Here is a 20,944-nt window from a genome sequence, read left to right on the forward strand (position 1 = left end):
TTTAATGTTGTTTGAAAAACTGATATGAAATTATTTATTCACTGAAATCACCCGTTTTAATTTTAACAATTGAATAACTGAAATTAGAGATCTTTCTTCGCCTTTTTCACAAGCTTAATCGAGAATTTCGATAATAAAAATTTCAAAATATTAAATGAAGCCGTTGCAAGTATGAAATAAGTGAACACCACAGCAGCATGGATATCGAAAAGATTTCTGGTGAAAAAGTTCAAACTGCGGCCGTATGGATCCATTTTTGGGAAGGGGCCAAATCTGAAAATATAAAGATGTAACCGTATCCATTATTAAGACTAAAGAAATGAAATGTTCTTGTATTGCTTGAGCACTGGTTTAGAATAACCGAAAGCATTTTCTAATAGCTGCCAAAATTTAGATTTCAGAAAAAACTGAAAATAATCCACTCACTTTGCCAAAAACTCTGTATGCTTCACCACCAAATCCTTTGGTTGATGTGGTTGATTCTCCAGTATATCCGCCAAATACTTGGCATTCCTCTTGTATTTCTCATTATAAAGAATTTGATGAACTGCTTCCTTGACAATTCCATAGTTTCCCAAATCATTTTTCCATACGAAAATAGCTCCATTGTGTCTTGTAAGCATATTTGCATTTCTGACTTGATCTCCAAATATTGGAACTGTGACTGCTGGTTTACCCCAGTGAGCCAATTCATTAGTACTTCCTAGTCCTCCATGAGTCAGGAAAGCGGTGAGACGATCGTCATTTAGTAAGGCTGTTTGAGGAACCCATTTTGAAAAATGAACATTATCAACTCCATCGGCGAATTTTGTGTCATTGGTTTCATATTTCCAAATAAAAGTGACATTTGGCTCTGATTTGATTACTTTTAAAATATTCATTTTCCAATCAATTGGCATTGTAGATGATTTGACCATTGAACCGAAAGAAATTAGCATATTATTATTTCTTTGATCCAATATTACATCCCAATGGTCATCCAACTTCTGAGATTTAATTTTTCCCATATTAACAGAAATTCCTCCGATTGCAACGGTCTTTTGGATTACTGGACGTGGAAAATCAAGGTATGGATTGGAATTTGTAAAGAATAATGAAGCAGATGGGAGAAGCACTCGCCAGTCGGGAAGATCCTTTCCAAGGTGTGCCCGGTATATTGCCGTTTCACGGTCAAACATTCTATCCATTGTTACCTTTGTGTCCTAGAAAATTAAATAGGTAATACATGCAAACTTTGGGAAGCACCGTTACCCTTGAAAATCTATAATTCTTATAGCGCTCGTAGAAGCTCATCTGATCTCCAGATTGGGACGATAGAGCTGAAAATGCATCAATTGTAAATTACCAAGTAGATTAGAATTTTGAAATATGAAAAAGAAATTATGAAACTTGAAAACTGACGCTTGCTGATTGGTCGGAACTCTCTTCGCAAATTTAAATTTAGCACTTTTAATATAAAATTGACTTTTTAAATAAACATTTTATAATGTTTAAACAAAGGAATATCCTCTGACTTACATGGTACATAACTATGATCCTCTGGCTCCCCAATATCCGGTAAAATGAAATCATAAAGTGAGCATGACGAGGCAAGAATCGTCTTTTCGATTCCCAATTTCTTGAAAAATCCAAGACCACAAACTGATAATGGTTCAAGAATTGCAACATCAAAGTTCCGACTCTTCATCAACTCGAAAACTTCCGTGTTCCGTAAAAAATTGGCACATGACAATTCCATGATCTTATTGAACCATGAAAACATCTGAAATTAAAGAGTAATTGTGAATGATTGATAAGATTTAAAAAAGAGAAAACTAGATTTATTTGATGAATTACCTCTTCAAAGTTAGGTTCATGTGTATCCAGAGTCCACATCATATCCATGTGATCGTCAACAATTAGTGTATCTCTTGACATTATTTCGTCTTGCTGTAAAATATAAAAAAATTAATCAAACGAATACAGCACCGAATTTACCTCCACGAGGACCACATCTTTGGTAATTTTAACACCAAGTTGGTTTTTCCGAGTCTCATCAGCCACGGGGATAAGGAATGTCTGAAAAGTCCACAAGTTACAACTACTTCGGATTTCTGAACTTTATCTGTAAGATTTAAACAATAGTTTCCAGATTTTCAATCAAAATGTTCGCTAGAAAAGTGATCGGATATCCTCGACTTATTTGAACCAAATATTTAGAAAACTAGTATTCTAGAGTAAACCTTCTAATATGAAATATGCATGCAAATAAAAAAATAAAAAAAAGAAAGCTAACCTCAGTTAATAATGTTCAAACTAACCACATTATGTCCAGCTTCAGTAAGTGTATCTGCCAAGTGAGCCATGAAATTCATATGACTTCCTCCAAATGCTGGAGAAAGTACGAGGACATTGATAGTCAATGTTTGATTGATCAGAAAAAGGAAAAGCAAGTGCAATCGGATCATCTTATACCCAATGATTACTTTTTCAGAAAGTCGTTCTTCTTCATTTATACCTTCAAAATCAGTCCCCGCCCATTTAACAGACCCCTGAAAGTCATCGAAAAAAACAAATAAAAAGATCATAACACGATGATAGTTAAGGGATGATAAGATGATGAAGTCGTTCTGAAAATTCGTAGTTTGCGTAGTGACTGACAGGGAGGTGTCACAATTATTTGTGTCCTGACTTTGACAGTCAAAAAATCAAAAAATCACTGGAAGACGATTCATCCTGCCACAAATCTCTGAAGTTCCATATCGATAGGCTCCTATAGAATGTAATCTGAAATCCCGAAAAATAATGTGATTTCAGATTACATTATATAGGAGCATCAACGAGCTCAACGTTCAAGTTGTGACATGACCGAGTTCTTCTATTCCGATTTTCGAGCAAATTTTTCAGAAACTTCGATATTCCATGAAGCGGATAATTTGAGAAAATTCGTATTATTTTTAACTTTGAACCAGAACTGTACAAGGTACAATAATGATCTCCTTGTATCGTCCATTTGAATGTCATCCAAAGCCGCCACAAAATTCACTACAAAACACGCTTAATAATCAAACCAGAAAACTTGTATAGATCATAAGAAAAGATGAGAATTACTCGACAGACAGTGATCGATCAAAAATAGTATTCTCCCCTTGCAAGAAAAGATGAGCGAATTAAGGCATTCATTTCATAAGAACCGAATCACAGAAACTACGACAGATTGTTCATGTGAAAATATTATGGAAAACGATAGTACGAACAATGATCAATTCACCTGAGAAATTCCATTGGAAGAACTTCAAAAGGAATCTAGTATTCAGAAGAAGTTTAGAACTTTGGTTTCATATATTATTGATAAATAAAGAAAAAATAAGTGCACTTTACCTGAACCTAGACAGTTTTTTTTCAAGTTTACGTAACTTGTCTACTTTATGAAACTTTTTGGGATTGAAAATCTAACAATAAGATGTTAGGATAAACAAAAGTGCAACATAGACTGTGTTAGAGATCAAGTTTCATTTTAGTGTGAAACTGTCTGTCTGGCATTTGAAGATGTTTGACGTCTTTTTTTTTCTTGCGCGCGGTTTTTTGAAAGTAGTATAGATTTTTATATGAACGAAAATGCTCCATATGAAAAACTTATATTATCCAGACGCAAAATTTTGCTCCGAAAATACGGTAGCCGGTCTCGGTACGACAAATTTTTGAGAAATACAAATGAGTGCGCGCCTTTAAAGAGTACTGTAGTTTTGAACTTTTAAGAAAAAGTTGTCGTGTTGAGACCAGGTACTGTATTTTTGGCGCAAAATTTGAAAATTCTTCAATTTACAATTTTGAAATCGAATGTTTTTAATACTTTTTTTTAATACTAGGTGTTTTCTCGTATCTAACACAACCAGAATGGTACTTTCTGCAACAACGATTTATGAAACAGTCAGACAAAATGGGACAGATGACATAAGATGATTATCATATAGGAGAGGGGAGGGGATAATATAAACTTTGAAAAAAAAACCGGCAAACTTTTGAAATGGAAGCAAATAAATAATAACTAAACTCATGGTAACACAACAAACAAAAAATCAACGATAATAAAATAAAGGAAATGTTAATGTTCATAACGACAAGCTTCTTGTCCAACTGGACAACCATCTGGATGATGAAGTGACATCCAGCATGGTGCTTTTCTGATCGTTTCCGCCTTTTTTGGCTTCCAGGATTGACGTTTTTGAACAACTGGCTGACGGAAATCACGAAGACGAGCAGTGGCTTGGTATACCTGAAAAACAAGAAATAAACATAAATGTTCTGTACACCAAATATGCTTAAGAGTAAAATAAAAATGTCAAAACATCGACTAATCTTCTTATCTATTGCCGTAGTGCTCACGTGAAAGATTTGATGTTGATTTCGAAGAAAAGTTTGAAGTCCTCCGTCCTGATCTTTCATTAGTTTTTTGTCTTCTTCTGTGAGAAGCGCAGCAAGCTGGGCCAAAGGAACTTCACCTCCACAACGCCATCCACTGAAAAAATGAAACAATATTTTCATTTCTAGAGGCGGTTGAATTGAAACTAACTCTCTGACTGCATCAGAATAATTCAAAACAAAATCAAATAATTTCTTGGCGATTCTTTCACGATCAGTCACAGGAATGTTCATACAATTCGTTGTTTTGATTTCCTTTGGTCTTGCAATAAACTTTTGTCCTTCAGTCATTGAATTGATGGTTTCGTCCACATTTGGGCATAGTCCTCCTTCTGGAACACGTCCGATAATGCAAAGCTGAAAATATTGAAATTGTTCAGGAGGAAATAGGAAAAATAAAACATACTCTTTTCGTGCTCGGAATCGCCAATCTGTCAATTTTAACATCAAATCCAAGTCGTTCAGCAACTGAAACGGTCCACTCGAAGAATGACTCATACTGTGAAACTATTCTTTTTGGTCCTAAGTGGCTTCCGTTGTTGGCATACTTTCCGAAAAAGTTGAATGGGCAACATGGAATCAAGAAGAAATTGCAGTTGAGTCTGAAAAATAATTTTTTGTAAAGGATTTTGAAAATTTTATGATCTTCTCACTTAGCAGCCATAACTGGAATCCATGGAGTTAACTCGTCACTGTGATTTCCAATGAGCAAATCCACATCTAAATCGAAGTGCGGTTCATTTTGAACGACAATTTGAGGATCGACAGGCATTTCGCGTAGGTCCACATCTTTCAGAGTGGTCTTCCAAATGTTTCGATGACGAACGTCAATTCCGTATCCAGACATCTAAACATTTATTTTTTTAAATCTAAAGTTAAATCAAATGAATTTTATAATTAAATCAATTTTCGATTAAAAAAAAAATCTTACTCCGATTTTGTTCAAAAGATGAACAAGAAGACCATTTCCGCATCCAATATCCACGAATTTATTCGGCTTTGGTAGGAGATCAGAATTGACAAGCTCCTAAAAATATTTTGAAAGATGGGAATTTTATTGAAATAGATAAATTTTACATTTATATATGAAGCAATCCCACAATCCTCGAAAATTGATTTTTGTGGATTAGAGTTTTCTGTCCATCCTTTGATCATTCCTCTGCCATAATCCTCTCGAATATGACGATATGTCTTGATGTAGGACTCTTTGTCGAGTAGAGAATTTGTCTTTCGAGATGATCTGCAATAAACGTTTAGACTTTGTTAAATCATAGCGTTCTCACTTTGAAAGATCAATTCCTTTCAACCAAGTGTACAATTGTTTGAATGCTTGTTTCTTCATAAATTCAAAATGTTCTTGAGAGGAATTAGCTTGCTTCAAAAACTGAAGTTGAATGGATGTATCTGTTGGGATTTTAATGGCAATTGAATACGGGCTCTCGAAATGTGGGTGTTGCATTCCATCGAGAGTAATTGGGTAGAATCGTACAAGGAGTTCTTCTGAAAACAAAAACATCATTTCAAAAGAAGACTAACTTCGAAACAAACCTTCATAGTAAGAAACTTCAAACGCATTATCTGAGAATTTATTATTAGCGAGATCCTTGTGTATGATTTTCGTAATAGCTATTTCGCTGCAATCTCTCGGGCAAAATTTGTAATGTGTTTCAAATGTTCTTAAAACTTCATTCCATAAATCTGAATCTGTATCCACTGAAACTGAAGTTGTAATTCTGTTACTGATAGCGTTTGGATATTCCTTCCAAAGACTGATAATCTGAATTTTTCTTTCAATTACAATATTCCAAATTACAATAACTACCTTATCAAAAAACGCTTTTGGATCAATAACCTCTTCGTATTCGGCGATTTGTTCTACAATAACTGTCCATGTTGAACCAGGAAACATAAAACGCCTAAAAACGTAAAATTTTAATTGAATATATTGGTAAACTAGTTTTTCAAAGGAAAAAGAAAATTATTCAATAAACTTTTATTGATTAGTTCGGCCGAAAATATCCAACACGCAGAAAGGTAAGCTTTTCGAAGATATAGAAAGTTCTAGAAAATTCGGAAATGTTCCTCTGAAAACTACAAAAACTAAGTCAGACTGAAACCAATGTCATAACTATGTGCAATGAGCCTTTAATACAGTAACCACCGCATAGCTTTGAGACGATCAGTGAAAAATTAAGCATTAGAGCGGTCAAACTAGACACCAATACACTTTTATCTGATTTTAAAAATTAAAATATGCTATTTTTATCGGAATTGCTGGGAAAAATATTGTCTAAAAATAAGAAAACAACTTTGAAGAAAATGCGCCAACACCCATGTGCTGGCGCAATTATCGATTAGTTGACGCACATCGCGGAGGATGACAATTCTGACCACAGCGGGAAACCGCGAAATTGTCAGCTTTTATCTGAAAATGTATGTGTTTTTGGACGAAATTTGTCATTCGCAATCATTCTTTTCGTTCGGTTCATCCATTGTTGGTGTTTGAGTAATTTTATGATTTTCTAAAACGCCTGATTTATTTTTAGACGTTTTCTAATTTGTCTTTTAAGACGAGAAAGCTGTTTTTCTGATAACCTAGAAAAACATTTTATAATAAACTATGCTTCGCAACTATCTTCTCCTAGCTGCTCTCATTTCGGATTGTTTTTAATTTTGATTTCTTTCAGATGTTGACATTGTTGAACAGATGGAGATCTCAGCCAGGAGGCGCTTCAAACGCAGGTATCAAAACTAATATCTATCAAGAAACGTTGTGAATTGTTCATTTTCAGCCGCATTCATTCGTGTTCTCGAGTCACCGAAATCAGCAGTGACCGACAAAGTGCTCGTTCTCAAAGCATTTAACGATTGGGATGTTCTTGTGAACACATGGTTTGAGGTCGCTGACGCCCTTCCAGCTGTAGAGCAGCTCCTTGACAACAACACGTTCCCAGAGCATTCATCCGCTGCACTGCTCGTCTCCAAAGTTTATTTCTGCTTGGAGCAGTATGAACGTGCTTTGGAGTTTGCTCTTCGTGGTGATTTCAACGTCGTTCCTGCTACAAGAACCGGTCTTGGAAACGACGCAGAATATGTTAACAAGATCATCGAGACGGCCATTGACACGTACAAGACGCTGAGCAAGCAAGGATCTGGAATTCCTCAGAAACTCCGAGATTTGATCGACCGAATTGTTGCTAGAAATCTGGATAAACGAGAGATATGGTTTGTCATCTCGTTAGGATTTGAGACGACCAATCTGGCTATGATCGACAGGGCCATTAGCGCGATGCCTGCAGATTTGACCATCAAGAATCAGAGTAAGTCAATAATAACTAAGCTGAAACGTCATTCTTTTTTGTGCAGCTACACTTGTCGAAACGCTCAACCGTGTTGTCAATGGCGCGTTCGATCGTTCATTCCGATTCCAAGTTATCGATACAGTCATCAAGACGTACTTGAAGTGCCCATCGCCGGACATGTCCAAGATTTGCGAGGTATGATTTATACAAATATCGAAGTAAAATTACAAAATAAACATTTTCAGTGTTACGTGCTCACGGATAACGCCGAGGCCGCTGCTGACACGATTACGAGTTTGATCGCGAAGTCTCTCAGCACTCGTGCATATCAGATCGCATTTGATTTATATGAAACAGCGAGTCAAGGATTCCTCGATCGAGTTTTGAAACGTTTCCAACAGCAGGATGCTCGTGATGAGAAGTCGATGGAAAAGATTCATTCAATTCTCAAAGGTCATGAAACTGTCAAGGCTTACCTCGACTTCTTTGTCCGTCATAATCACACTGATTCTGTTCTAATGGAAGAGATCAAGGAGAACATTCGAACAGCCTCTGCCCACAATGCTCTTCTCATCTCAAATGGTCTTATGCAATATGGAACTACTTGTGACGATTTCCTCCGTAACAACTTGAACTGGGTTTCCAAAGCTACGAACTGGAACAAGTTCAATGCGGTCGCTTCACTTGGACTCATTCATCACGGACAAGAATCGTCTGCAATGAAGGTACTTGAGCCATATTTGCCAAAGGAATCTGTCGAAGGATTTGGATTTAAAGAGGGAGGAGCAATGCTGGCATATGGATTGATTCACGCCAAACACGGAGATGCAACTGCCATGAGCACTCTGGCTCAGTGGCTCAAAACCGCCGAAAACGAGCCAGTGAGACACGGAGCTTGTCTTGGATTTGGAGTTGCTGGACTTGGATCGTCTTCTGTTTCGAATTACGAGAAAGTTCGGGAAGTTCTCCAACGTGATGAAGCAGTTTCCGGAGAATCCGCAGGAATCGCCATGGGCCTTATCATGGCTGGACATCTGAATCAAGAGGTGTTCAATGAGCTCAAGCAATACACTGTTGACACACAGCATGACAAAACTCAACGTGGTATCCGAACTGGACTTGCCTGTGCCGCATTCGGACTCCAAGGAGATGCTGAGCCTTACATCAAAGAAGCAATCGGAGCTAAGAGCAATCCAATGCTCCGTTCCACTGGAATCTGTATGCTGTCGATGGCTTACGCCGGAACCGGATCTCCAGATGTAGTACGCCGTCTTCTCGAGAAAGTAGCCACCGATCCAAATTTGGATGTCAAGAGATACGCTACAATTGGTATCGGATTCGTTCTCTCCAAGGATCCATCAACCTGCTTATCCTACGTGGCCATGCTCACCGAACATTTCAATGGACATGTCAGATACGGAGCAGCTATGGCACTGGGAATTGCTTGTGCTGGAACAGGAAACATGGTAAGATACTTTTTTCTGAAACCGGGGTTTGATATAATGAATTGTTTTTCAGGAAGCTATTGCTCTGATTGAGCCAATGATTTCTGATAAGGAAGGTTTCGTTCGTAAAGGAGCACTTCTTTCACTTGCTCTCATCATGTGCCAGCAGACAGACTACACTTGTCCCAAGGTGAACGGTTTCCGTAAGCAATTGCTCAAAAAGGTAACTCTATAAGAAAACAATCAAGTTTTTCAATAAATGTTTGTCAGATCGGAGAGAAGAACGAGGACTCTCTTGTCAAATTTGGAGCAATTATTGCTCAAGGACTTCTCGACATCGGAGGGCAGAACGCTGCGGTCACAATGCAAAATTCTGACAAGCAGCCAGATATGGGATCAATGGTCGGAATGATGTGCTTCCTTCACGGATGGTTCTGGCACTCGATGCATTTCTTCATCGCCCTTGCTGCTAAGCCATCATGCCTTGTGATGATGAACGAGAATCTGAAGATTCCAGTACTTGACTACATCTGCCATGCCAATAGTCAGAAGTTTGCCTATCCACCACGAGCCGAATCAAAGAAGGATAAGGATGTCAAAAAGATTGAGACTGTTGTTCTGTCCATCACCGGAAAGAAGAATGCGTCAAAGAAGCTGATCGCTGAGGAGAAAAAAAGACGAGAAGCTGCAGCTTCCGCTTCTAGTGCTGCTGCTGCCCCATCATCATCGTCCACTTCAGGAACAGCACCAGCTGCTGAAGATGAGAAAATGGAGGTTGATCAACCAGGAAAATCCAAGTAAGTTTGGAATGAGTGTCTAGGAAAAGTAGAATTCGTTTTTTTTGTCATAAAAATTAAAAAACCAAGATTTCCAAATTAACTTACAATTATTTCAGGAAAGAAAAGGCTCCAGAAAAGGACACGAAGCCATTGCACCGCCTACAGAATCCAGCTCGTGTGATTCCTGCTCAACGACAGCTAATCTCGATCAGTGACGCTCGAGCCTACAGTCCCATGAAGCCACTTTACAAGGGTGGAATTATTGTGGCGGATCGTGTTGATAAGGAGAGAGAGGAGAAGCTTGTCAGTGAAGTCGTCACTCAGGTCAATACTCCTGCGAGCTCTGGAAATACCGAAAACAAACCCCATTCGACGTTCGAGATCAATATCAACGATTTTTGATCAATTGCTGGATCATTCGATCAACTCTATCTCGCTCCCCCAATCCCATTCAAAACTTTTTTAATTTATTTTCCCCCTTCTACTCTATTTATGTTTGACTTCGAATCAACATGAACCCGCTGATTTTTGTATTTGTGTGTATACCTGAAAATGAAGAACATTTCACTTACATGAATTGAAGTCAAGCGATAATGACAAAAAATTTATTTTTGTTAAACAAGAGATCCTTTCTGGCCTCAAAATCTTGCTGTGTTATTCAAATGAAACAGCAACAAAAATGAATGAATAAATTCTGAAAATTTTAATAACGAAAACGTGAAGTAAAAAATTAATTTAATTATCCTCCTCGTCAGTTGATAGAATCTCGCCGTCTGATAACTCCTCTTCGGGATCTCGCTTTGGCTTCGGAGGAACAACGACCGCTGGTGTTGACGTGGATATGGCTGGCTTTTTAGCAGGCGATGGAGCTGCTTTCCGCGATGGAGGAGACTGGTTTACACGTTTTTTGGTGGGAGTGTCGAGGTGTTTCTGTAAATTTTGATTTTGAAAACATGTAATCGGGAAATTTTAAGCTAAAACAATATAAATAATAAAAACCAACATCTCTTCCTCTATCAGAAGACGACTTCTCTGGCAAACGATCCCTATCTTTTCCAAATTTCCTTCTAGATGTCGTTGGTATTTTATACTCCATACGTTCTTTTCTTGATGCGGACCCTTGTGGTCCAGAAGAACTCGTTGATAATTGAGATTGAAGTCGTTCTCTATCTTTTTCTCGTTCTTCTTCTCTATCTCTTTCCCGTCCTGCAGCCATTCGATAATTGGAATGTCCTGGCCTTGAAGGAATTGGGGGAGCGGATATCGATGGTCCTGTCGACGATGATGGTCCCTCTGTTTCAGCTCTTTCAGCGGTGTCTGCCAAACTTCGACGGATTGATTGAAGACGATGAGTCTGAAAATTTTAATTAATTTCTGACTATACCGCATCTGTGACGCGTAATGAATTGAAAAATAAGATGCGAAAAATGTGATTTTAATATTTAATTTTAAATTACCTCCATAGCCACCATGGATAACTCCATCGATTGTCGATCAAGTGTTTCAATCTTTCCTCGCAATCTTGCACAAAGCTTCATAAAAACTGCTCTCAAATCCTCTGGAGCAATGCTATTCAGCGCTTCCTCTTGTGTCTCGTCGTTTACTAAATTCTCCACAATATCAGTAACTTTTTCATCGTCTATAGTGACCATGCGTGGTGCTGTCTTGATTCGCGTACATTGAGCCATTGCTTCTTGATTTCCATCTTTAGCGAGCAGGAAAAGTGGATCTGAAATTTGAATTCATAAGTTCATTTTTCTTTTAAAACAATGACTCACTAATCCACAAGGCTGTATAATTCCAGGGTTGAAGAATATCAAAATATTCAGATGTCATGAAATTTTCCGTTGGTGAGTTTGAGCCCAAAATAGAATCAGCAGTGAGTTGAAGTTCAGGCAATTGTTGAGGAAAAACGCCTTGAAGTACAAATTCTCTACGCAGTTCCATGAGAATCATTCCGAGACGATTTCCACCAATATAAGGAGGTCTGAAGGCCATTGGTCGAGTACACAATTCGATAAGCTGAAGAATTTTAAATTATTTCTGCTAAAATGCCTAAATGATTAAACTAACTTGTTTTGTTGTGAGATCAACTTCTTGTAGCCAATATCTGAAATCCATTTCTCGCATTCCCATACTTAATTCTGCATCCATCGATGAGAACCGTGAACAATAAACGAGCATTGAATCTCCCGTGTCTAAAAGAGCTCGTAAAAGTGCAGGATGTTGCTCTAAAAGCAGCTGTAGTGATTCTTTAATAAATTGCATTCGTTTATCCATCCACCAAGTTTGTTCCAATTCGAGGCCACGTCCACGAGATTCGATGACTTCATGAAGACGTGACCAACATTGAATTGAAGATGGTCCTTCAAGGATGTATTCGGTATCTTCTTGGTTCATACTCAGAAATCTGAATTTAAAGTTTTAGATTTCTCAATTATAAAAAAAAATCTTAAAAACTAACTTTGCAGCTTGAGTAGCAACATAGTGAACTGGAGAAGGCAAAGGTGGACCATCAGCGGAACATCTGATTTCCGCAGGATAAAGTGGATGGAAAACCGACTCTGGAGTGAAACAGATCACGTTGGGTGTGACTATTCCGCTTAATGGGTTGAGATTCATTTTGGAAAGCTGAAATTGAAAAAATTATTACAAACAAAAAAACGTCGAGTTTCAATGAAATCAAATATGTTTTACGGTTTGAAATAATTTTTACAAATTTAGTCTAGAACTAACCTTAACTAAAGGTATTCTACTTGTTGTTTGTAGTGAAAGCTTTTCTCTGAGCTCCATGAGTAATAATCCTGACTTGTTTCCGTACAAATGACGGACGCTTTTTGGTGTATTAGTCTCCTCTCCATCCAACATCCATCCCACTAATTTTTCCGGCGTCACGTACGATTTTGTGAGAAGGTGCTGCAGCTCAACTTCAGTTGCTCCACATGTCCATAGAGGGTCACCAAGAGAAGAATCAATGAGAATAGCTGATCCAGTTGAAAGTAGAAGTTGTTGGAGATACTCATTGTGGTAAATCTTATGCTTCATTGCAGATTGACGCCAACGATCCATCTTTGAAGTTTTTTCAGCTATCGTTTCAGGATTTATTTCCAACTTTCTCAGTAGTTTAGATGCAACGACAGGGACGTTCAGAGGAGCAGGTGTTGTTTGAATTTTCTCAATTGCTTTCTCGTCAAGTTTCAGCGAATTAAAAAGCTTCTCATATGCGTAATGCTCTACAGATCGATATCTTTCTCGTTTCATTTCAAACGGAAACGCGTAATAGTTTGAAAGTGGTCGGAATATACCCTGAAATTATGATGATAGTTTAAAAAAATCATGATGATTGAATGCTTACCTCCAAACTTATTACAAGATCATTAATTGAAATCATAATTGGTTCATCATCTTTATCAGTCGATAATCCGGCTACTTCCACTACAGGACGTGTCAATATCCCTTGCTTCTTCCTTTCTCGAATCTCAAACCTCAGCCACATTAAATATTGTCTAAATTTTTAATGTTTAAGAAAATCTCGTTTCTCATATTTCTTGCCCTAGTTTATTTTGACCCAAATCAGCTGGTTTAGTGTGCTCATTTTTCATCCAGTAGGATATTTGTCTCGAATCTGCCTTTTCTTTGGCCATCCACTCCATGAACGTTTTATCGTTCATTCCTATACCAAGTTGAGGGTTTTTCTCATCACAGACAATCAAGAGGGCTTCATTGGTCTTCATAAGAGTCTTTTCGAAGTCTGCATGTTTTTCAAGCATATTAGATTCTATTTCTTACTTATAAAAGCTCACCTTTATCACTTTCTGCTCGGAGTTGCAGTGCATGAATTGAATATGAACGAAGACTTTCTGAGAGATATGCTGCCAATGAATTTATTGTATGGCCGTCTGGCATATTTTCTTGGAGAATAACAAGCGCTTTTTGGTGAACATCGCAACTGTTCGTACATAAAAGTTCTTCAACTGCCGTTTCGGGTAGATTTAAAGACATAAGAATTTGATAATGAGTGTAGTGAGCGGCACTGGGATATCTGCAAGTTTAATCATTGTTGCAATCTATAAGTCACTTCAGTTCTCACCTTTTTCCGCCAGCTCTAAGTGCAAAATTGTATCCACAGTGTAGGAGATCTGATTCATTTCCAATTAACACAATTTTCTCTTCATCCATGTTTGATCCTTAAAAACGGAATTGAGAAAGAAATCAATAAATAGTTGATTAATCACCAGGCAAAGCAGTTCAAACAACTAGTGCAAACTTCAAAAGAAAATGAGATGTTCAGAATTAAAAAACTGGTAAAAATAAAGAAAACTGTTCAACTTCGAAGAAATTATTCAAAAAATTCGTTCGGTGACTAGGGTAAAAAAGAGGCAATTAAAGGCGCATGCCATTTTTCGGTCTCATGGTCTTGCGGTGACGTACGCAGCCAATTGGCCTGGCCGTTGACTGAGTATTCAACGCTTCAACGATAAACGTTGAAAGCAACTAAATTTCTTTTCGATTTTTGCCTGAAATTTTTGAATTTTTCGCGTGAAACTGGATTTTTAACATGTTTTGTATAAAAATTGAAAAAATTCACATGTTTCAATGTATATTTTGTATTAAAACATGTTTTTATATTAATGTAGTTTTTAGTTACGTAATTTAGGGTTTTCTTAACAAAAACCTTGCCCAAAATACTTTTTTTTCAAATATATTTCTTGTGTTTTGTTCGGATTATAACTCTTTTCTATCAATATCTTCGCTAATATTAATATTCAAATTTTCAGCTTTCGTCAAACAGTGGGCAACATGGCTGCCAATCAAAACGTGACCAAGAAGAAGAAGGCCGTCATCGGCGGAATCTTCAAGGCTGAGCTTAACAACTTCCTGATGAAGGAGCTTGCTGAGGATGGATACTCCGGAGTCGAGGTAAAATTATTAATCAAAAATATAGCATTTAAGCTTCAAGTTTTGCAGGTTCGCAGTACCCCAGCCAGAGCTGAGGTCATCATCATGGCGACCCGCACCCAAAACGTTTTGGGAGAGCGAGGACGCAGAATTAAGGAGCTCACCTCGGTTGTCCAAAAGAGATTCGGATTCGAGGAGGGATCCGTCGAGGTAAAAATACATTTATTGAAAAATAAAATACATTTAACTTTTTAGCTCTACGCCGAGAAGGTTTCCAACAGAGGACTCTGCGCTGTCGCTCAGTGCGAATCCCTCAGATACAAGCTCGTCGGAGGTCTTGCCGTCCGTCGTGCTTGCTACGGAGTTCTCCGTTTCATCATGGAGTCTGGAGCTCAAGGAGTTGAGGTATGATTACTTTATTTTAATAGACAAAAAATTTAACTTTATTGCATCTAATATTCGAAACTTGTATTATATGGAATTTGTATTCATTAAAAATTATAGGTTATCGTCTCTGGAAAGCTTCGTGGACAGCGTGCTAAGGCCATGAAGTTCGTTGATGGACTCATGATTCACTCTGGACACCCAGTCAACGACTACATCCAACAAGCCGTCAGACACGTTCAACTCCGTCAGGGTCAGTGATTTTTTACGGGGAAGATTTGGTTAAGAAAGGATTTTTGATCGCAAAAAACATGTCGTTCGAAAAGTTTAGATGTTGCTTTTCAGTTTTTTAATTTTAAAAATCAAGTTTAAAAATTTGTATTACTATTTTGTAAGTTTCCATCTTCATTTTTTTATTTTCAGGAGTCATCGGTATCAAGGTCAAGATCATGCTTCCATACGACCCACGCGGACAGAACGGACCAAGAAACGCCCTCCCAGACCACGTCCAAATCGTCGAGCCACAAGAGGAAGTCCTTCCAAAGGAACCACACAGCCAGCACAAGGAGGAGAAGAAGGATGTTCAAGTCCCAGCAGCTCAACCAGTTGCTCCAGTTCAATAAACTGTTGTTACATACCCAATAAATTGTTGGTTAATTGTTACTCGTTATTTTCAGTGTAATGATATTTAAAGTTTACAATCAACGTACTTTCAAAAATCGAAAGGGAGGAGTCTAGGAAACTGTTTCGTTGCAGAACCCCCAATTACATAAACGCGACACGCCGGTGATAAGGGTGACCTCGGTGTCTCATATCGTCGCGCTTCTCTTCATTTCGTTTCATTTCATTTCTCCTCTTTGCAACTTTTAACCCCTTCAAAAATGTACGTCTTCTCTTTTTCGGTTCTTCTTGCCGTTCTAACAATGCCGATGCTTCCACCAGTTGCAAATGCGCTTAAACGGTCTGAAACAGGCGCAGAGGAGACTTCAGAGCAAGATGCGGTCAAGTTAGTTGGTAGAAAATGTGGTGGTGGAGGCATTTTGTCAACTTTTTCATTTATTTTCAATCTTATTTCTAAAGAAAACTGACTAATACAACTGTTCAGGAGAACCAAAGTGCTCGACATGGCTCAAAAAGTGACCCGTCAAATCATCAGCTCCGCAAATGCTCCAGGAGCTATCGGACCATACAGGTATTCAAGAAATTATATTATTTTCTACCACAACATTCCTCTGAAAATAAGCAATCAACAAAAGTATTCATATAATATTAAAAAATTTCAGTCAAGCCGTTCGTGCCGGAAATACCATCTACCTTTCCGGATCTCTTGGCTTGGATCCAAAAACTGGAGATTTGAAGGAGGGCGTCGTTGAGCAAACTCATCAAAGTCTCAAAAATCTCGGAGAAGTTCTTAAGGCAGCTGGAGCTGATTATGGAAACGGTGAGATTTAAAATAAAAGATTTAGAACATAAAAAACTTAATTTTTTAACTTAAAAAAACACATTTTGATATTTCCGTGCCACATGGCAAAACTTTAATATTTTAAAATTTCAGTCGTCAAAACCACAGTTCTTCTTCAAAATATTGCTGATTTTGCTGCCGTCAATGAGGTCTACGGACAATATTTCAAGTCTCCATATCCAGCTCGTGCTGCTTATCAAGTAAGTGAAAAAATTCGTATTGCAAAGTTAAATCAAAAATTTTCAGGTTGCCGCGCTTCCAAAAGGCGGACTTGTCGAGATTGAAGCCGTCGCGATTGCTGGAGAAATCGAGGAAGTTAAAAATTAAAAATTAATGTGATTTTATGTAAAAACAATAAAGTTTTATTTTCCAAACGTGGCATTGATGTTCTAATTTTTTTCTCGATGGAAATAAAATTTATTTATTCCCAATTTTCAAAAAATTTGAAGTGAACATTATCGTTCTTCATTCATTTTATTTTTGCAAACTTAGAGTTTGACAAAAAAGTGATACAATGTCGAAGAAGACGAGAGTCCCAGAAGTCGCCGATGATTGCACGAAGACTGTTTATCCCGATCCGATCCCCATGCCAACTTGCCCGCAACTGATCAATGACGGAACATCGTGCTTCCTCAATATCATCCTCCAGATGCTGAAAAGAGCCAATTTCCACGATCATTTCAAAGGAGATTGGCAGAAAGGAAAACAGAAGATGTTGATGCACAAGGAACTGCAACAAATATTCAACGGGAAACCAGGGCCGAAGGATGTCAGTCGTTTGCGGGAGATGTTCAGCAATGAAGCACTCAAGGATGGCCCCCATCCACTCTTGGTTGCTTTGAAATGTCTTATCAAAGTGAGTAATAGATATTAATATAAAAGTTATAACTTATTAACTGATAAAACCGGTGTACATATTTATCGTAGAGCTGACCATCCGGACTGCGACATCCGGACACGACTTTCCAACATTTAGCCACGCCCACATAGAGACCCACGGGTGGCAAATGATGCTGGCAGTTTTTTTTTATTAATGGACTTATGGGAGCGTACATCCCGACAGTTTCTGGGCTCTGCCGCTTACTATAGAAACGCAGGAATTTCAGAGTGATACGCGGGACCCAGAAAATGTCGGGATATATGTACGCTACCATAAGTCCAATGATTAAAAGAGTGCCCAGCATCATTTGCCACCCGTGGAGTCTCCATGTAGACGTGGCTCAATTTTGGAAAGTGGATCACATACAAAAAGATCAGTGGGTACGTGTGGACGACGCAAACGTCCCGACACTCTATCGAAGCCCAGAGACACTGGACAAGATGATGAGACCTGAGGACTGTTCTTGTTCGCAAAGTGTTGAGAACTTCTGTTTTTTTTTTAAATTCTGTGTAATAAACTTATTCTTTGATTATTTTCTGGAGAATAGCTAAATGTAAAACTAAAACTATCGGAGCGCTTCGTTGCAATGTTTTCCTTAGAGCTGGCCATCCGGACTGCCAGACGTCCGGGTATCCGGATTTTTGGCATCCGGATTCCCTTCCTTTAGCCACGCCCACATAGTCCCCACATTTCACAGTGAGGCGCGGAACCCAGAAAATGACCGGATATACGCTACCATAATTTTCAGCATCATTTGCCACCCTTGGAGTCTCCGTGTACATAATAGCTATTATAATAGACGACATTGCTGGTGAAATCGAGGAACTTAAGAATTAAAAACTAATGTGATTTTATGTAAAAACAATAAAGTTTTATTTTTCAAACGTGAAATTGATGTTCCAATTTTCATAGTTGAAAAAAAGTTTGAGGGGGGGAGTTCAATGGAAATAAAATTTATTTATTCCCAATCTTCAAAAAATTTGAAGTGAACATTTTCGTTCTTTATTCATTCTATTATTGCAAACTTGGAATTTGACAAAAAGTGATACAATGTCGAAGAAACCGAGAGTCCCAGAAGTCGCCGAGGTAAGATTTTGGTGTTAATTGATTTGATGAAGTAATTAAAAGCGCAACCAGACGGAAAATATAGCGATTTGTGTGTCAAACATACGGTATCCGGTCTCAAAACGGCAACATTTCGTTCAATGCAAAAAGCTTCGCGCCTTTAAAGAGTAATTCCAAACTTTTCTTTATGTGTAATATTCATCGATTTTCACAGTTGTTTTCGCTATGTCGCAACATTTCGGTTTTCGAGAAGCAATATCCTATGTTCACTAAATGTTGAAGTTCCTTACTAAATGCGCACAGACAGTTTTATTCGGATGGGTCTCGGCGCGCAAAAAATTTTATGGTAGTTATTTTTTAAGTTTGAGCTGCGAAATCTGTTTTTAAAGATGTTTACAGAGAAACAGAAAACAACAAACCGATCGAAACCGCATAAATTTAAACAATTAACTACCATAAACTTTTTTTGCGCGCCGAGACCCATTTGAATTTAAAAAGAGGGGTACAATGTCGCATTCGCAATATTCGAAAAACGACCGTACTCATTTCTCGGATAATGACGTCACGCATGTTTTGAACTGACATCGTATTGTAAATCGAATATGACGTCACAGTTCCTGAAAAATGGTCCCAAAGGTCAAACACAAGTTGACTCTCAGTTTTAATATTACAGATGAGTGCTGTTTCTGACAACGATGTAATCAAGGAAAAAGGAGCACGTGATAAGATGTTCCAGAAACAAAGTGATGAATCTAATAGTAGACTGAAATTTGCGAATGTTGTCGCCAAAATCAATCCTTTAATTTTCAGAAATGTTTGCTGAACATTTTATTAAAACCCTGCTTGCCTGCAAAGGAATGACTAAGATTCGAACCATGGACATTTTTAGATTGATTCGTAAGACACATAGAATGCTGAAATAAAACTCAAAAGCTTTCAGACATTTGCAAAAAGATCTTCACAGTTCAGAAAAGTATGGTTGAGATTGACGGTCCTGTTCGCATCTGTGGGGATCTTCACGGTCAATATCCCGATTTGATTCGTCTTTTTGCGCAGGTACTGGTGGTTTTTTTTGAAAAATTTGTAGAATTGTGAGTGTTTCAGGGTGGTTTCCCACCAGACTCCAATTATCTTTTCCTTGGAGATTACGTTGATCGTGGGTCATTTAATCTGGAAGTGATCCTACTTTGCTTGGCGTATAAAGCCCGTTACCCCAATAATTTCATGATGCTACGTGGAAATCACGAAGTTATTCATATTAATGAGAAATATGGGTTCAAGGATGAGGTTTTTAATCGAAAAGGGGAATATCACGACGAACTATATCCCGAATTTAATGTAAGTTAGATTTCAGGATGAGGTAAATAATAGCTCTTTTTGTAGGAAATGATGGATATGATGCCGCTGGTTGCATTGGTTGGTGGAAGGATTCTTTGCATGCATGGAGGACTGTCACAGCACATCAAGTCACTGGATGATCTCAGAAATTTGAGACGGTATCCTTTTTTTTCTAGAACAGATTTTGTATCGGGTACAGTTAAAGTATGCGAAGAGCTGCGAGTAGAAACTTATATTTACGAGAAGCTACCACTGGGATGACACTCATAAAACGTCGGCTAGTAGCACCTACTGGTAGATATTAGGCTAAAAAAACAAAAAAAAACTTTAGTCCGTTCCATTCGGAAGACGAGTGCCTCGAAAATGACATCATGTGGTCGGATCCGGCAAAAGTGTCAGGCTGGACTGCCAATCCACGTGGCGCAAGTGTTCAGTTTGGTGAGAACGAGGTGAAGGAGATGTGCAAGCTTCTGGACATTGATTTGATTGTTCGTGGACATCAAGTTGTACAGGACGGATATGAGTTTTTTGCAGGAAAGAAACTTGTGGTATGCAGCATCGTAACTTTATCATAACTTTAATGATTTTTATTTTTATTTTACAGACCGTCTTCTCCGCTCCTCATTACATGCAATCGTTCACTAACAGCGCAGCGGTCTGCAAGGTTTCTGCTGGACTAGAAGTCTCATTTGAAGTGCTGAAACCGGAGGACATTAGGGTGGAGGAGATTAAATGCAGTGCAGAATCTTCTTGTGCATCCGATATGCAACAATGAGACGATGAAGAATGGACTTAGATGATAACTCGCAATACGGCATATAAACATTTTCATGTGATTCAAAGATTGTTCTCGAGTTTACGTTATGGGTCTTAAAGATTCCAGTACTTTACCATATGATTAGACCCGCCTTTTCACTTGCTCTTTGGGACCCAACAAGAGCCGCCAATAGTGGGTCGTGAATCGTCTTAAGATCTTGTTTTCAATTTTC

General features: G+C 38.1%; 7 protein-coding genes and 1 non-coding gene across 13 annotated transcripts; 4 read left to right on the top strand and 4 right to left on the bottom strand.

Moving 5' to 3' along the window:
• Positions 1-18: 18 nt before the first annotated feature.
• On the bottom strand, positions 19-2,483 carry ugt-66 (UDP-glucuronosyltransferase). Its single transcript, NM_065943.4, has 7 exons — positions 2,301-2,483; positions 1,978-2,058; positions 1,837-1,929; positions 1,519-1,762; positions 1,252-1,319; positions 427-1,202; positions 19-273 (listed from the first exon to the last, which is right to left on the bottom strand). Exons 1-7 carry the CDS (start codon positions 2,445-2,447, stop codon positions 84-86), a joined length of 1,599 nt encoding a protein of 532 aa, NP_498344.3. The 5' UTR covers positions 2,448-2,483; the 3' UTR covers positions 19-83.
• Positions 2,484-2,751: 268 nt separating this feature from the next.
• On the bottom strand, positions 2,752-2,809 carry mir-8206. Its single transcript, NR_131438.1, has one exon. It is a non-coding gene; the product is annotated as a pre-microRNA mir-8206 (primary transcript).
• A 1,074-nt stretch (positions 2,810-3,883) lies between these two features.
• C23G10.7 (putative tRNA (uracil-O(2)-)-methyltransferase) lies at positions 3,884-6,317 on the bottom strand. 2 transcript variants are annotated; one of them, NM_171872.6, is made up of 10 exons: positions 6,224-6,317; positions 5,950-6,178; positions 5,685-5,901; positions 5,479-5,641; positions 5,333-5,428; positions 5,055-5,248; positions 4,808-5,003; positions 4,553-4,758; positions 4,339-4,498; positions 3,884-4,255 (listed from the first exon to the last, which is right to left on the bottom strand). In NM_171872.6, the coding sequence occupies exons 1-10, from the start codon at positions 6,308-6,310 to the stop codon at positions 4,085-4,087; spliced, it is 1,719 nt and encodes a 572-aa protein (NP_741176.2). In that variant the 5' UTR covers positions 6,311-6,317; the 3' UTR covers positions 3,884-4,084. The 2 variants fall into 2 exon arrangements, with proteins under 2 accessions (NP_741176.2, NP_001033350.1); NM_001038261.5 differs by having other exon boundaries at positions 3,887-4,255; positions 4,366-4,498.
• Positions 6,318-7,082: 765 nt separating this feature from the next.
• On the top strand, positions 7,083-10,497 carry rpn-2 (26S proteasome non-ATPase regulatory subunit 1; the record flags this gene model as incomplete). 2 transcript variants are annotated; one of them, NM_065945.8, is made up of 7 exons in its annotated part: positions 7,083-7,143; positions 7,194-7,721; positions 7,768-7,898; positions 7,949-9,169; positions 9,222-9,371; positions 9,419-9,945; positions 10,044-10,497. In NM_065945.8, 7 exons carry the CDS (start codon positions 7,089-7,091, stop codon positions 10,327-10,329), a joined length of 2,898 nt encoding a protein of 965 aa, NP_498346.2. In that variant the 3' UTR covers positions 10,330-10,497. The 2 variants fall into 2 exon arrangements, with proteins under 2 accessions (NP_498346.2, NP_001379706.1); NM_001392118.1 differs by having other exon boundaries at positions 7,089-7,143; positions 9,419-10,435.
• A 27-nt stretch (positions 10,498-10,524) lies between these two features.
• Positions 10,525-14,114, bottom strand: sna-3 (NADAR domain-containing protein). The gene is made up of 11 exons (NM_065947.7): positions 14,018-14,114; positions 13,731-13,969; positions 13,480-13,678; positions 13,283-13,433; positions 12,664-13,233; positions 12,392-12,558; positions 12,001-12,337; positions 11,706-11,949; positions 11,385-11,656; positions 10,931-11,281; positions 10,525-10,857 (listed from the first exon to the last, which is right to left on the bottom strand). The coding sequence occupies exons 1-11, from the start codon at positions 14,104-14,106 to the stop codon at positions 10,663-10,665; spliced, it is 2,814 nt and encodes a 937-aa protein (NP_498348.1). The 5' UTR covers positions 14,107-14,114; the 3' UTR covers positions 10,525-10,662.
• A 591-nt stretch (positions 14,115-14,705) lies between these two features.
• On the top strand, positions 14,706-15,868 carry rps-3 (Small ribosomal subunit protein uS3). Its single transcript, NM_065948.6, has 5 exons — positions 14,706-14,847; positions 14,896-15,036; positions 15,082-15,231; positions 15,331-15,463; positions 15,634-15,868. The coding sequence occupies exons 1-5, from the start codon at positions 14,728-14,730 to the stop codon at positions 15,831-15,833; spliced, it is 744 nt and encodes a 247-aa protein (NP_498349.1). The 5' UTR covers positions 14,706-14,727; the 3' UTR covers positions 15,834-15,868.
• A 98-nt stretch (positions 15,869-15,966) lies between these two features.
• On the top strand, positions 15,967-17,043 carry C23G10.2 (RutC family protein C23G10.2; the record flags this gene model as incomplete). 3 transcript variants are annotated; one of them, NM_171154.9, is made up of 5 exons in its annotated part: positions 15,967-16,216; positions 16,316-16,402; positions 16,494-16,651; positions 16,766-16,872; positions 16,919-17,043. In NM_171154.9, 5 exons carry the CDS (start codon positions 16,134-16,136, stop codon positions 16,997-16,999), a joined length of 516 nt encoding a protein of 171 aa, NP_741177.2. The 3 variants fall into 3 exon arrangements, with proteins under 3 accessions (NP_741177.2, NP_741178.1, NP_001021179.1); NM_171873.6 differs by having other exon boundaries at positions 15,967-16,093; NM_001026008.6 differs by lacking the exon at positions 15,967-16,216 and having other exon boundaries at positions 16,335-16,402; positions 16,919-16,999.
• Positions 17,044-17,186: 143 nt separating this feature from the next.
• Positions 17,187-20,807, top strand: C23G10.1 (Serine/threonine-protein phosphatase C23G10.1; the record flags this gene model as incomplete). Of its 2 annotated transcripts, none has more annotated exons than NM_001379749.1 (8): positions 17,187-17,528; positions 19,291-19,375; positions 19,428-19,514; positions 19,558-19,673; positions 19,722-19,955; positions 20,001-20,113; positions 20,287-20,503; positions 20,560-20,730. In NM_001379749.1, 8 exons carry the CDS (start codon positions 17,187-17,189, stop codon positions 20,728-20,730), a joined length of 1,365 nt encoding a protein of 454 aa, NP_001367544.1. The 2 variants fall into 2 exon arrangements, with proteins under 2 accessions (NP_001367544.1, NP_001367543.1); NM_001379750.1 differs by lacking the exon at positions 17,187-17,528 and adding an exon at positions 18,526-18,638 and having other exon boundaries at positions 20,560-20,807.
• Positions 20,808-20,944: the final 137 nt, after the last annotated feature.

Source organism: Caenorhabditis elegans, chromosome III, assembly GCF_000002985.6.
Source record: "Caenorhabditis elegans chromosome III".
Lineage (NCBI taxonomy): Eukaryota > Metazoa > Nematoda > Chromadorea > Rhabditida > Rhabditidae > Caenorhabditis > Caenorhabditis elegans.

Coding starts and splice junctions, on each gene's coding strand:
- C23G10.7 (NM_171872.6), bottom strand. CDS start 6,310: ATGTTTCCTGGTTCAACATGGACAGTTATTGTAGAACAAATCGCCGAA. Junction 5,642..5,684: donor AAAGGAATTGATCTTTCAAA/GTGAGAACGCTA, acceptor CGTTTATTGCAG/ATCATCTCGAAAGACAAATT. Junction 4,759..4,807: donor CGATTCCGAGCACGAAAAGA/GTATGTTTTATT, acceptor CAATATTTTCAG/CTTTGCATTATCGGACGTGT.
- ugt-66 (NM_065943.4), bottom strand. CDS start 2,447: ATGATCCGATTGCACTTGCTTTTCCTTTTTCTGATCAATCAAACATTG. Junction 2,059..2,300: donor CTGAAGCTGGACATAATGTG/GTTAGTTTGAAC, acceptor TGGACTTTTCAG/ACATTCCTTATCCCCGTGGC. Junction 274..426: donor CATACAGAGTTTTTGGCAAA/GTGAGTGGATTA, acceptor TTATATTTTCAG/ATTTGGCCCCTTCCCAAAAA.
- sna-3 (NM_065947.7), bottom strand. CDS start 14,106: ATGGATGAAGAGAAAATTGTGTTAATTGGAAATGAATCAGATCTCCTA. Junction 13,434..13,479: donor TTGGGTCAAAATAAACTAGG/GCAAGAAATATG, acceptor TTAAAAATTTAG/ACAATATTTAATGTGGCTGA. Junction 11,657..11,705: donor TTATACAGCCTTGTGGATTA/GTGAGTCATTGT, acceptor TTCAAATTTCAG/ATCCACTTTTCCTGCTCGCT.
- rps-3 (NM_065948.6), top strand. CDS start 14,728: ATGGCTGCCAATCAAAACGTGACCAAGAAGAAGAAGGCCGTCATCGGC. Junction 14,848..14,895: donor ATGGATACTCCGGAGTCGAG/GTAAAATTATTA, acceptor CAAGTTTTGCAG/GTTCGCAGTACCCCAGCCAG. Junction 15,464..15,633: donor ACACGTTCAACTCCGTCAGG/GTCAGTGATTTT, acceptor TTTTATTTTCAG/GAGTCATCGGTATCAAGGTC.